The following is a 14,373-nucleotide window of genomic DNA, read 5'->3' on the forward strand; positions in this document are numbered from 1 at the left end:
CAAAACAATCAGTAATAAATGCATAATGTACCATGAACCAAAATTAAAATTATATTTTATTAATTCTATAATATTGTAAAAAAAAAAAAATATATATTTAGATTCAAAAAGTAAAATATAAATTATTATAATTATTAATACTACTGTAATTCAAAACTTAATTGTTATCTTATATACTTTCATGGAATTATTTATTATAATTTTTTGCAATGAAATGTTACAAAATATTAAATAAGCACACAGATTATAATATGTAAAATGAATATCTCTTAGGAGCCTGACATTATTTTTTTCAGTGTAATTAGAAGAGATTAGTAGATGGATTTTTTTTATATTATTTATTTTTTCTTTGTCATCATTTTCAATAAAGCTTGTCTCATATCGTTGACCATTTTCTCCAGTTCTTCAGCTTTGATAGTTAACCTTCTGTTGGTGGCTTCCAATTGACTAGCGCTGCCGTTTAGCTCATTTTCTCTGGCTTTTCTAGTGGCCCTAGACTTTCGAGATGCTTCGTTATTACGGTCCCTCAGTTGTCTATACTTATCGTCGGATGAATGATAATCTTCATTAGGCTTTCTGTGCTTAGGATAATCATCATCGTCTGTTTGTATTGAAGCTGATGAATTACTACTACGTCGTTTTCGAGACCACTGTAAGGTTGGTGATACAGTTACATCTTTGGGTGTAGGTACTTCAGCCAAATTGTCAGTTTTTTTTTCCTATAAAAAATAACAATTATAAAATAAAACTGAATAAAATTATTTAGTTATGAACATATAAACTTACATCAAAGACATAAGCTAATAGATTGAAAGCAGATTCTTGTTCAGTCAGCGTTTTTACAACTTCTGGTGTGTTTAAAATGTCACCATAACTAGTTGACTGAACTTGTTGTAGCCCAACATCTAATCTGAGGGTTGAGTTTTTTCTCATAGATATGGGTTGTTTAAAAGCTGAATCCTCTAAAGGTATAATTAGTTCTATCTCTGGTTTGGTAATCTTTTGAAATTCGTCATCGATTGTGAAAACATTTTGAGGTGTTGAGAATGGCGCCAACAAAGCAGGCGCGTTCATTTGAAACATGTCTAAATACGGCTCGTCTTCTCTGTACATAGTTATGTCATTAGTGCTGTTACTTGAGTTTATAATCCCGGGTGCTTGTCTATCGCATTTATTTTTTTCTGTAATAGAACATGGAAATTAAGTTTAACAACTTGGATTACACTTTAATGAATAATGATCAATTATTACCATTTGCACACATATTTAAAAATTCATCCACTAAGCCCTCCATTTTGGTGGGTGCATCGTACATTGGTGAACTTGAACTGGTCTCCAAGACCGTTTGATGTGTTGATGGCTGGAGCAATTGAACGTTCACGTTTGGGGTGCCGGTTTTCTCGGCAAGACATGAAGATAACACAGTTTTGGATGCAGTAGAACATGGTGGCTTGGTCTAGACAAAACAATATAATTTAGTGTTACATCAAATATAGGTAAAATCTGTGTTTCAAAAAATACTACTTACTTTTGAGTTCGCTTTGGTGCTTACAAAAGTAATGGTGCTTTTGATTCACAACAGTAATACCTCCCTTTTACAGGAGACAGTAATTCAGGGCTCACCTGCAAAAAAAAAACAACAATTTTATTAGTAATATTGAATAATACAATTTTTAAATTAATAAGTACATTAATAATTAACTATTTTTTTTAAGATGAAGCCATATTATTTTATGAACCTTTAAGCTTTGTACAGCAAAATGTACCTATATTATATAGGTGCTTCATTAAACATATTTAAAAAAAAACTGATATGCCATAGGTTCTACTATTTTAGAGTAAATACTATAAATTTATAATAACCATCAAATTTGATGATTACCAATGTTGTAGTGGGATTCAGTTTTCATTATAAAATTGAATAATTTTAAAACACAACAAATAAGTTGAACAATTCTCATTGATAGATTTTAGAATGGGCTAATGAACTTTTTAATATTGACCTTGAGCATATTGGTTCTACAAAATATACATTTTATATGTAGGCGTATACCATGGAGATAATTCATTTATAAAGGCTAGGTCAAACAGAAAGCGGTCTGCCATGGTTTACGGGTGCGCTGTCCACACGGACAGACCGCTTTGTGTTTGACGGAACCTTTAGTAAGTAGTATTTAGATTTTGTTAAAATATCTTAATTAATTTTTATATTTAGTGGCCAATAGATAATTTGCTGTACCATCAAGCAAGCTTGGTGATTGCCAAATAATCTTAAATGCTCTCTGGTGAATTTAAGTTACAATATCTGTAGGGTATAGCAAATGATTTTTAGAAGTTTATAGTATCAGCAAAAATCAACAGAATTATGCGATAGGTACCTAGTTATTATATTTTATAATTCTAAAAACCAAAATATACTAATTAGTAAATACTAAATATTCATAAATCTAATATTACATAACCTCATCTACCCGATACGTATAATTATAATTCATACTACTACGATACTGTAGGTATATAATTTTTAGAATTCTATTTTGGCCTTGAAAATAATTTCAAGGTTATTTAATGTCACTTATAGTACAGTACCGAGGTGTTCTCAGACTTTACCTATTAAACATCCATTGCACCAAAATCTACTTCAAAAAATTTAAATCAACATATTTTAAATATTTAATTCATATTTGATTGTTTCATGGTTAGGTTCATACATGGTTAATTAAGATCTTTATTATCTATGGGTTCATAGTCTCAACAGGTTTGTTAAAAACATGTTTTCACATGTCGATTAAGGCTATAGCTGTGGTAACGAATTAAGATCAAAGATAACAGTCCGAAAACGTTGATTAAAGCAAGCGGAGTAGTGAAATTAACTCATAACAATATTATAGTCGTCGTATAGTCCAATGGGGTGTAAAATGTCAAATCCACGAACATAATAATGTAATGACAAATCTGAACACGTCTATCCAAGTCGTAATAATATTAAAATGTCCATATCGAACAGGGTAGAAAAAACGACATATTTTGTACGTCAGCAAAAGAAAAAGGGGAAATACTAGTACTATACCCACATAATAACAGTAAAATAGTAATATAAACTTACCAGATGTGCATGCAAATTGCGACGCAAATCGGCGAACGTTCGACGCGTTGGTGGTTTGGCGATAATTATTCTCTGAAGACGAAACGTACGTCGTCGTGGTACACCACTGGAACTGTAAAATATGTTCTCGAAGACCGTTTGCGTTGACGGGCGATTTCTCTCGTTCAAAGTCTGTGTGGAAAATTGGCGGACGTCGATGGCGCGGAACAAGGAGACAGGCGATCGGTCGGTCGGCAGAGTACTGTGCAGAGCATAGATAATAATATGGAAGTATCGGCGAGAGAGCGGGCGCGGGTTCGGGTTCCGGCGTATCGACGACGGCGCGGAGGTATTTCGCGGGAACGCGGCGCCCGTCCGAAGTCGCGGCCCACCATTGGTCCACGGACCTCGGTGACGTCATTGGCGGCCAACCGCGGTCGCCGACACGGCCGTGTGTCGCGTCGCCCCACCGGCGACAATCTCCGGTGACCGTTCGGGCAACACGTAATAATTGCGCACCGCCGGCCGCCGCCACCCGCCCGCCAACATTTGGACCGAAAACCCGAACCGCCGTGCGTGTTCGTCAACGCCTGCCGCCAGCGCGGCGCCCGCGGCCGACGGTTATGTATATGCCTAGACCCGCTTATTGTACACTTATTCGCACGGCGTTTTTACGACAAATATTATTGTCTACAATATAATAGTAACTATTATTCAAATAATAGAAAATACGTATACGGTCTTTCTATACGTAACATCGTGTTTTTGAGAAACGGATTGCCGCGCTTCGGTTTTTTAGACGTTTCGCATCAGCTCTCCCTCGCGGACTTAAGCGAGGTCGGCATAATAGGCGTATAATACGTATATTGTGTTATATAACCGCTAATAAGCAGTATGCGACCTCCAAATAGAACCTCATTCGTACGTGAATGAAATTCCAATCAAGGATTCTGAAGGACACTAGTCGGGCATTATAAATTATAATTATTATATAGTTTTAGGTATCTAGCTACCTAACAGCTTACCACTTATTACGACTATATAGCAACCGCCTATTGGATATTGATATCATATTATTTGCACATAAAGGACTTTAAGGACTACTTTAATTTATATAATATATTAAAAAGAGAAACAAACGAATATTATATGCGTATTTCGCACTGCAGCGAAAAACATTTCGAATCTGTGAGTCTTAGATCATAATATAGGTTTTTTTATTTTAGGGGGGGGGGAAGGGTTTAAAATTATTGACGAGTAAGCTCGGCCGGGGTTTTTGTCGGGTAATAATGATGACGAGTAAACTCGGCCCTAATAAAAATATTATCCATTTCATGTAGTAGATATTGTCATATTGAACATGTTAAAATATGTTTGAATTTTGTACTTTTTATGTAATTTAAAAGTTTATAATTTAATTTATTATTTGAACGTAAAACTTGTGATGTTTGTAACAATCCGAGCTTACTATCAACCTGTTTTTATTAAGTAACTACAATTTCCAGGCAGTGTTTACAACAAAAAAAGATAACCGTGGTCCGTGGGCCAATTTTACATTTGTCCTAATACACAATATTGTATATTATGATCTTTGGTGGTGGGTAGTTGGTAAGTATTTAAATTTAGTCACACTTGAAAAAAATAAACAAATTAAACAATTTTCAATTCGAGAAATGGACAAATAGAATTTTTTATGAACAAATAATATGATATGTATATTATATTTATATTAAATATAGGCTGAATATTCTTTAATCTCCAAAATATACATTAATATTATGCAAAATTCTACGAATCCTGTACTGGATAAGTCTTCCAGAGTTTTTACTCCTGTTGAGCTGCATAAAGTCAATAAATATAATATGTAAAAACCGAAATATCCCCTCTCTATTTATACCTAAATTATACAATATAAAATAAATATAATATATTAATTGTACAGTGGTTGAGGAGGGATGTCAACATATCATACGATTTATACAAGGTTAATTTACCTAGGATAAATAAAATATTAAATATATTATCCCGACTTAACTAACTAATGCCCTATACTTGAGTTAAAAACTCTTCAACACTTAATTCAAAGTTATTATTAATTAATTAACATAATGTTTGGAGCCTGATGTTGTTTTGACTTTTTTTGCTTTATTTATTGGCTCATGCTACTTAATGCTATTTTTGGCTTATCGACTTTAACCTCAAGATTTTCGGTAAATATACCTGTCGGTTATCGCGAATTCACGACTAATATACGATTTTCCGAACCGTATAACATATTTACGATACAATTTTTAACACTGATAGAGCTACCCATATATTATATATTATATTTAGGTATGTAGTTAAATAAAATCACCTTCAAACTGTTATTTTATACAAGACTTAAATTCGGGTATACGTGGAAATTTGATTAATTTTTACTTTTTTCTAAAAATAACTTGCATATTTCTGGTTTAATTACGTATGTTGGTTGATAAGACAATTAAATTACTTAAAAATAAAAAAAAAAATTACGTAAAAAGGTTGAACATTTTTTAAGATACATAAACAAATGCGTGATAGGTTTGGTATTGATAAAAAAAAAAGTTAATTGCCCAAAACTTAAAAAATAAAAAAAGTTAGACCCAGTCTTTGAAGTGTATTTTTTCACCATTTTTGTATACTTTCATAAGGCGTCGGCCGATCACTTCCCCCCGGAACACATTGTATATTTGTTATTCCAGTTCATAATGCAATTGTGGAGATGTTCAAAGGTTTATGATTTAGCCTTGAACCAAAATTAACTAACCTAACTACAACTAATTAAATTAAATTCAAAGTACCTACAACTAATAATTAATTGAAAAATGTCAAAAATGACAATGTCTTAAATTAATATAACGTAGATAGTAGATAAACATAATGTGCCTACTACCTACATATTAAATATTAATATAACTAATAACAAAAATGTAGTATTATAATATTATTTAAATGAATGTTGATAAAAACAAAACTTGAAGGTACCTAGTGGAAATAGGAATATTTTTTGATTGGTAGATACCTACTCTCTTTATTATTATCATGTCTATACTGCAGTATATGACTAGTATATGCCTTATTAGTTATTTGTAAATTAATATTAGCCATTAAGTATATATAGATATGTATAGGCGTGAAGCTGATTTATAAATATTTAGTATGATAAAAGTAAAATAAAAATCAGATTCTTTGAGGCAGCAGATTTCAATATCTCTCATCCCGTACCTATATATAATTATTGTATGTAATTTTATCGAAAAAAAAGTATTATGATTTCCGAGTGTATTATAACCTAGTTTAAAAAATGATAACCCATTGGCCATTAAAGCTCGTAATAAAAAACGTTGTATTAAAATGTAATGCTTAAAAAAAATTGGTTACTATATGAATCAAAATTCAAATTTCAAATACAGTAGAACTTCGATTAACCGTCACTGTCGGGACCGGGGCTTATATGACGGTTATAATCGAATAGACGGTTAACGGAAATTTTGCAAAAAAAACGTGTAAATACATATACATACATACATTTATTATATTTTATATTTATATTATATATTGGATATGTACATATTACAAACTATTTTTATACACTTGATAGTTACTGTGTTGGTCTAATCACTTTAGTCTAATCGCCTAATTATTTTTTTTTCGGCGGTGACCGATCGCGATGACGGATAACAGAGAGTGACGGTTAATCGAAGTTCTACTGTACCTATATAGATATCTGCAATTATGCGATATCTACCTACACAACTTTAAACTTATGGCTATATATATATATATATATATATAGTATGTATAGGATATAGTTAGGCGTAGGTATATCATATTATAATTTAGTATAGGTATCAATTATTGAATTATAAATACGTTTACACAATTATATGCATTGTGGCGTATCAATGCAGTATTTAGTTTTTCACTGTAGTCACAATAAATATTAATCCAACATACAGGTATATAATATGTTAGGTAAGTATATATTATTTTATCATTTATATCCAATAAAATTGTTAAATATTTATAGTTGTGATATCATATTTAATATTATTTATATATATAATATGACGTAGGTATTCTTACCTATACCTATTTTTTTTATCTCTAAGCGAATATTAACTTTTGCAATTTTGATATGTCTTTTTGAATTATTTTACTTAGCCACACAGGCAGTGAATGTTGATGATAAAAATAATAGCTACATAATTATAACTTAAAGATAATTTTAAGAATAATTATGAGTGTGGACTAATATATTATATTGACACAATGTCTCTTAAAATATTCTCATAATATGCATACGTATGATAATATATAGTAGCTACCATTAAGTACGATATTATCTACGTATAAAGTATAAAATTATATTTTTGCAAACAAGAATAATGACGGTCTACGATTTTTTTGTATAGTATTATTATTTTGTATTTTTTAATAATTTTTAATCTTTTAATAAATTGACAGAAGGAAGTCATTTAAATAAAAATAATAAAATCTAAAAACATTTACAGGTTATAGCCTATAGGTACTTGAAAATCGTAAAATTATATTATTTTCAAAAATCAAGTTATAAAATATTTAAATGTAGCCTTAGGTGTATCGTTGAATTTACATATTAATATGTTCTTTTTGTATAAATAGTTACATCAAATTGTTGAAAAACTGACATGTAAATAGGTAGAAAATGATCCATGCACGAAAATCTTAATAATTATCTTACTATATTATTTATTCATGTACCTACTAGTGTAGTGTGTACCTTAACAGTTTTTAAATATTTGATAATTTTTTAATATAAACTAATTGTCTATCTACTTATATGTATTTGTCAGAAATTGTCTATTTGTGTATGTCTTTCACTATGTTATTATATAATATCATATATTCATACCTAGGTAGTAGGTACCCATAACCAATTTACGTAGGTAGGTATTTCAAAAACTATGTTTAATTTATGTGTATAACTGTATATTATATTGTGTATAGGTATAGCCATATATAGGTATCTACGAATACCTACATAAATTATAGGTATTAGCACAGAGCACTGTTAGGTATGTCTATATAATAATATAGAATTTTTCATATTTTTTTCTTTTATTATTCGTGCAAATTGCAGACCAATACGGGAAATAATTATAAATTTGTTTCGTGTGACATAGAATCAGAAGTATTAAATTAAATTTATCATATTTTGGTCTATTTAGAGATTTTGAGGAATAAGTGCATATTTATTATATAAATGCATGTTTCACATATTTCGATAAAAACTGAGAAAAGTTACAATTTCTTTTTATTAATTTTAGGGTAAATTTTGATATTTTTTCTGGTATATTTGCGTGCATTTTTCGAGTATATAAGGTCATAAACATCCTAACCCTTATAATGACTATTATCCATTTGGAGGTGCCTGCATATACGTATTTTACGAATTACGTATATTACAAATATTACATAATATGAAAAACTAAAAATTAAAATACTTTGAAATTATGATATAGGGTTATTCACCAAGCATTCTAACTTCCATTATTTTCTTTAATAATGAATTTATTAAAATTCTGATTTTTGAAATTTTTGATATGCTAAGATCATATTTTTAAATTATTCAGATTTGTAGTAGGTATCTACTTAAGAAGTGGTTTTGGAGATACAAACTTTGTAATGATTAATGTTTCTTAAAATGAGAACCTACTATTTTTCTTTATGTTATTGAAACGTTATATTGAAAATTTTTATTTAAGTACCTAATTTAAAATCCAGACAAGATATTTCTCAGTTGTTAAAACTTAAAACTAAGGATGATACTCCTTAAAATTGGCTTTATATAAATATAAAATATATTATATAATATTGGATCTAGTATTTCTGTATTACCTAATTATTTTTACAAATTAAATTATAAAATAGTGTCTATAAATTAATATTAATTATTATAATTTATTTGCAAATCTTAAAAGCCCTTGTATCTTACAAACCTTTATCATGGACGTATTATAGGTACAAAGTACAAACTTAAATTTACTCAAAAACTTCTGGTTTAAATTTTAAATACTATTATTCAGAAAAATGATCTGATAAATAATTTACAATAGAAAAGGGTTCTCATTAGAAAAAAATGGAAGTTTGTAAGTATCTTCATAGAATACTCCTTAAGATTTAGGCATCTAGAAAAAAAGAATTTCTAGAATTAGGTCTTTAAGGTTAAGTATAATACCTAGGTAATATGTAAAAATTCAAGAGTTCTAATTATTAATAAATTCAATATTAAAGAGAAAATAATGAAGGCGATCAGCATGCATGCTCTGTGAATTACCCTATGTAATATTCAACATATAATTATATGACAAGCCTGTGAAATTTTTAAGAATTTTTCATTTCCCAGGCACTTTATCTTATGGCTCTAGGTTCAGATGTAATATTTGTTAGATCGAGGTCTTGTAATTAAACAATAAATTCATGAGATCACAACTCACAAGCAATATTTTTGGGGAATTTAGGTAGGTACCTATATATTTAACAGGTTAACAGTCATTTTGTAGCGAAACATATTTTATAAATACAGACTACAGTTATATTATTATAATAGGTACCTATTTACGATATACTATATTTTAAATACGACCTAGGTCTTGGATATTGGGATTATTTAAGACATGCAGGTAATAATTAATATATATATATATATTTTTATGTAAGTATAATAATTATTTATGCAAAAATTGTTTTGGTCGTGAAAAAAATGTAATTTAAGTAGTTGTTAGTCGTGACCAGTGAGGTCATAAAATGTTCAAGGCTACTGTGCCATATACAGGATGATTCACCAAGCATGCTCACACTCCTTCTATCCTTTAATATAATTACAACAAAAACCCTTTACGCTGTTCCATATAAAAAAAAACTTAGCGCTATTAAGTTGTGATAACATATTATATTGTGCTAAGTTAACTGAGAAATGAAAATATAAGGTACCTACTCAAAAGTAAATACTTTAATATTATTTACTTGGCAAGAATAGATAAATAATTGCGAGGTTAAAACCTAACTTAATATTATTAAATATTTAATTTTTTGTTTAAAAATGTTCTCGGAAATTAAATAATTACAGTAATGACTACTGAGTGATACGAGTGAGTACTGAGTACTATTAGGTATAGATAGTACTTACTACTGAATACTAATACTTTTGGTTTTATTATATCACAACTTTTAAGTGCTCAAAGTTTTTTGTTTTACACCGAACAACATTAGGGTTTTTGTTGTGACTTTATTTCTTGTTTCCAAATATATTATATTACATCAATAAACCACGTGTATCGATATATGTAGTTATACTATAGTTATTACAATATTACGTTTAACAGACCAGCTATCGAGTATAGAACATGGCTATAGATAATAGTCGACTACTATTATCTATAGCCGTGGCCTAGACTCAAAGTATCGACTCTCGAGTAAATGACGCCACCACGCGGCCAAAGTTTGCACTCGCATCCCCACTACGGAATTATATTATTGGAATGTTGGTATATACTAAATCCTAAGGGACAAGGTATAATGTTCAATATATCCAATACATCAAACCCTATAAAATAATCTACAAAATTGTATTAATATAACGCACTTATATAGATACAATACAAAGAAATCAAGACTATTTTACTTTCTGTTGAAAGCAAATTAGGTATAAGCAAAATCAATGGTATAAATTAGTTTAACTTTATATTTAACTTATTATATCTAATATCAGTATACATTATAAATTATAATAAATAATAATCATATTTTGCCAAAATCAAATCACATAGGTACCAGCTAGTATACCACAACTATAACGACCTACTTACCGACTACCTATATGTAATATAATAAATATTATAAATTATAATATTATTTCATATAATATAGCTGACTGTTATCAGTTATCACCTTAGGTATGTCACAGAAAAAAATATACTTACAAAAAATAGAACACGTAGGTAATTATAGCTAATACAGAATTTTAATAAAAGTAATTCAATTTTATTAAAATAATTTGTTCTCTATGGGCACTTACCTATACGATACCTATACCTCGTATGGCTATATGTATTACCATTTATTGTTATTGCATCTGCGTTTCTTAACAACATACATTTTAACATTTTCTTGTTTGGTTTTTTCAATGTCAGCATTTACACGACTTACATGTCTTCTAATTTTGGGCGAAGCAGTGCCTGCTAGAAGGTATAACTACTATTGTATGTAGTCACAGTGGCGTGTCACATATATAGGGTCCAATTGTTGTTCAGGCAACACCTTAAATATGAGTGGGTGGGTATCAATAGAAGAAAACCAGGACATTTTTTATGTTGGTATAACAATATTATGAGGGGTAGCTCACCTAAAATAATTTGAGCGGCGGCAACACCGATTTTTTGTACGATACATGTCACTGTATGTAGTTGTTAGCCTAAAACATCCTTTTATGATCCTGCATGTAAATATAGGTATACCTAAGACATCAGTGTTACACTGTCACGGATATAAGTAGGCTGCTAAGTTTCATCTAAATGTGAATAGAGTTAGGTACTAACTTTAAAAGTAATAAAAGCGGGTAAGTGGGTGTCGCTCTGCTGCATAGACGCAAATAAGAGGGATTTAGGGGCTAAGCCCCCCCCCCCCCAAAAAAAAATGTCCATAGCCCTCTCAAACATTTCCTACATTTTGTTTTAAGCTTATTCAATATTATCAAAGTAAGGCCCTATTAGCCCTATTAGCTCCCCCAAATCTCAAACGCTATTTGCGCCTATATGCTCCGCTATACAGTAGGTTATAAGTGTTATAAGTGGGTCACTACAATGGATGGTGTTATATTTGAATTCAATGATATAATACTATCATTGTATACTAAAAACGATTCTGAGTGGAAACTGGAAACGGTTTGTCAGCCTGGCAGTGGCGGCACGAACTTTTTCGACAATGAGACAAGAAAATGTTAGTTGCAGCACACACGACCCACCTATTTAATTTGAACAGAGTCGCGGGGGTCTACGCCCCCCACAATCCCCTAAAATAGTTCTATATCAAATTTACCTTTCTAAAAATTCAACTTGCGGGTACCAAAATAAAAATAACTTATTAATTATATAAATACTGCTTTATTAATAAATCATTGAATGTACAATAAACTTGGAATCCCGGAAAAAAAGAACAATTTACAATTTAAAAAATTTTTAATAATGTTAAGAAAGTATCAATAGTCCCCACCTGACATTACATGAAAAGTAACGCGTGGGGTTGATGCCCCCATACGGGCATATATGTTTACTTAAAAATATAAAAAAATTGAAACGATTCTATTTTTAAAATTTTTTTTTCCAAAATGGATATAAAACTTCGTTTTGAAGTTATTCATAAAAAACTTCAAAAACTACATTTTTTTCGTATATTTAACACGTATTTTTTTTAAAAAAATATACTTAGCATTGGATATCACTCGGACAATATCAAATCGAAAATATCCCCCGATTTGATAATCGTATGTAAAACCACCTTGGGCAGACCAAAAATTAATAGAATTAAACAAAGTTGTTAAAAAGCACATAATCTGCTAGCGTTGCCACTCGCTCAGTTGGCTGCGCTCGGTCAATAAAATCGAAAAAACACCAAACACGAGTTCCTACGCACAGCATTAAAGTATTGTTTCTCACGTATAAACGTAAAATAGCAAACTTTGGATGGCTTAAACTTCCAAAATAATAGTTTCCGCAAAAAAATTTAAACAATTTCGAAATCACCGTTAAAACCACACATTATGAAAAAAAAATTAATAATATTCAGTTCTAATTTCTAAGTATTTTTTTTTTTAAAAATACGCGTAACGAAAATATATAGTTATTGAAGTTTCTTATCAATAACGTCAAAACGAAGTTTCTCCGGGCTTTTTTTTAAAATAGCTATAAAAATAAATTTGTGTTTTTATATTTTTTGGTTATAGAATAACCTACTTACATGGAACCTTGATTTAAATTTTCAGTTTTAAATCCTTAGCTATAAAAGTTGGACATTTCATAATTTTAACTACAAAATCGTATTTTAATCAATTTGATATATGTTGTCAAAAATTAAACTTAAAATAATTATGAAAATAACATGCCGGTAAATGTTTAATATTTTTCAACTGCTATTGTAACAATATATCAGATGCTTTGTATTAAATGTTAATGCTTTTGACCCTATACAAATATACTAAAAATTTAAAATTTTCCGTTACAGCTCAAAATGAGTCAAAATATGTTGAAAATTTTATCAAGTACAGGAATTGATGAAATATACATATGGAGTAAATTTCAATTATCTATAGTTATTTGTTTTTGAATTACAACAAAATAAGAAAATTGCTACTCATCAGGGAAGATTTTAAAAATGTCTAGTTTCTTTCATTATCAACACGATTTTGAAATTCCAAATTTGGAAACATAACAAATTTATTGAGCGCTGACTGAAAGTCTATAATATTGCTGCCGAGTGTCATCCCACTTCGATTCGTCCCTGGGCCCCTGCCACTCTTAAATTTTGGTTAACATAATTTTTTTTTCTTAGGATTAAATGAATTTCAGCCCTATACCCATTGAAAAACTTAAATTGTGCTTAAGCATTACAACTTAAATAAAAATAAATGTAATATGCATAGGTAAGATTAAATATCAAACTAATTTTTGTTAAAAATTACCTTCATCGCATAATATATTACCTACGTTATTAAATATTATACAGTAAGTTCCGTTTAATATGATCACTGCAGCCTTATATAGAATCGACGGTCGATCGGAAGCGTCAATGGGTGATGTTCGCCGAGAACAATGGTGTCAATCCTCGACAGATATTGGCTCATTCCAAGCTCTGCTCAAGGCATTTTGTTGCCGGTCGTGATTATTATGGAGTAGCTTTACATCGCCGTCGACTAACTGCTGGAGCAATGCCGTCAGTAGTGAGTAACAACCGATATAAAACAAATAGTGTCAGGCTGTACCTACTATTTAAGATTCACTCACTTGATCATTTCATTACTATACGTTTCACTTAACCACTCATAAAGTGTGAATTAAAATATCACATGTGTGTTCATTATATTGAAATGTACCCAGGTGGCAGGTATTTTACAGTGCTACAGTTTGATACTATACCTACTAGACTGCAAACCAAATCCATAAGTACTTGCATTAAGTTATTGATCTTGGGTAACATTACTGTATTAAATAAACTCTTTTTTTTTTTTTTTT

General features: G+C 30.0%; 1 protein-coding gene and 1 long non-coding RNA gene across 3 annotated transcripts in view; both read right to left on the minus strand.

The window, feature by feature from the left end:
- Positions 1 to 30: 30 nt before the first annotated feature.
- LOC100167424 lies at positions 31 to 3,393 on the minus strand. The gene is made up of 5 exons (XM_001943300.5): positions 3,107 to 3,393; positions 1,529 to 1,623; positions 1,252 to 1,456; positions 787 to 1,181; positions 31 to 719 (listed from the first exon to the last, which is right to left on the minus strand). Exons 3-5 carry the CDS (start codon positions 1,313 to 1,315, stop codon positions 339 to 341), a joined length of 840 nt encoding a protein of 279 aa, XP_001943335.2. The 5' UTR covers positions 1,316 to 1,456; positions 1,529 to 1,623; positions 3,107 to 3,393; the 3' UTR covers positions 31 to 338.
- A 6,750-nt stretch (positions 3,394 to 10,143) lies between these two features.
- Positions 10,144 to 14,373, minus strand: part of LOC107885137 — a 5,288-nt gene continuing 1,058 nt past the window's right edge. For both annotated transcript variants that reach the window (XR_003839041.1, XR_001680348.2), the window contains exons 2-3: positions 11,493 to 11,657; positions 10,144 to 11,407 (exon numbers count right to left, since the gene is read on the minus strand). This is a non-coding gene — a long non-coding RNA (uncharacterized LOC107885137). The remainder of the gene's footprint in view (positions 11,408 to 11,492; positions 11,658 to 14,373) is intronic.

Source organism: Acyrthosiphon pisum, chromosome A1, assembly GCF_005508785.2.
Source record: "Acyrthosiphon pisum isolate AL4f chromosome A1, pea_aphid_22Mar2018_4r6ur, whole genome shotgun sequence".
NCBI classification, from domain to species: domain Eukaryota; kingdom Metazoa; phylum Arthropoda; class Insecta; order Hemiptera; family Aphididae; genus Acyrthosiphon; species Acyrthosiphon pisum.

What these genes read in the sequence shown, in the direction of transcription:
- LOC100167424 (XM_001943300.5), bottom strand. Translation starts at nt 1,315, where the DNA reads ATGTACGATGCACCCACCAAAATGGAGGGCTTAGTGGATGAATTTTTA. An exon ending in TTTAAATATGTGTGCAAATG is followed by an intron (nt 1,182 to 1,251) that starts GTAATAATTGAT and finishes GTTCTATTACAG; the next exon opens with AAAAAAATAAATGCGATAGA. An exon ending in TATTAGCTTATGTCTTTGAT is followed by an intron (nt 720 to 786) that starts GTAAGTTTATAT and finishes TATTTTTTATAG; the next exon opens with GAAAAAAAAACTGACAATTT.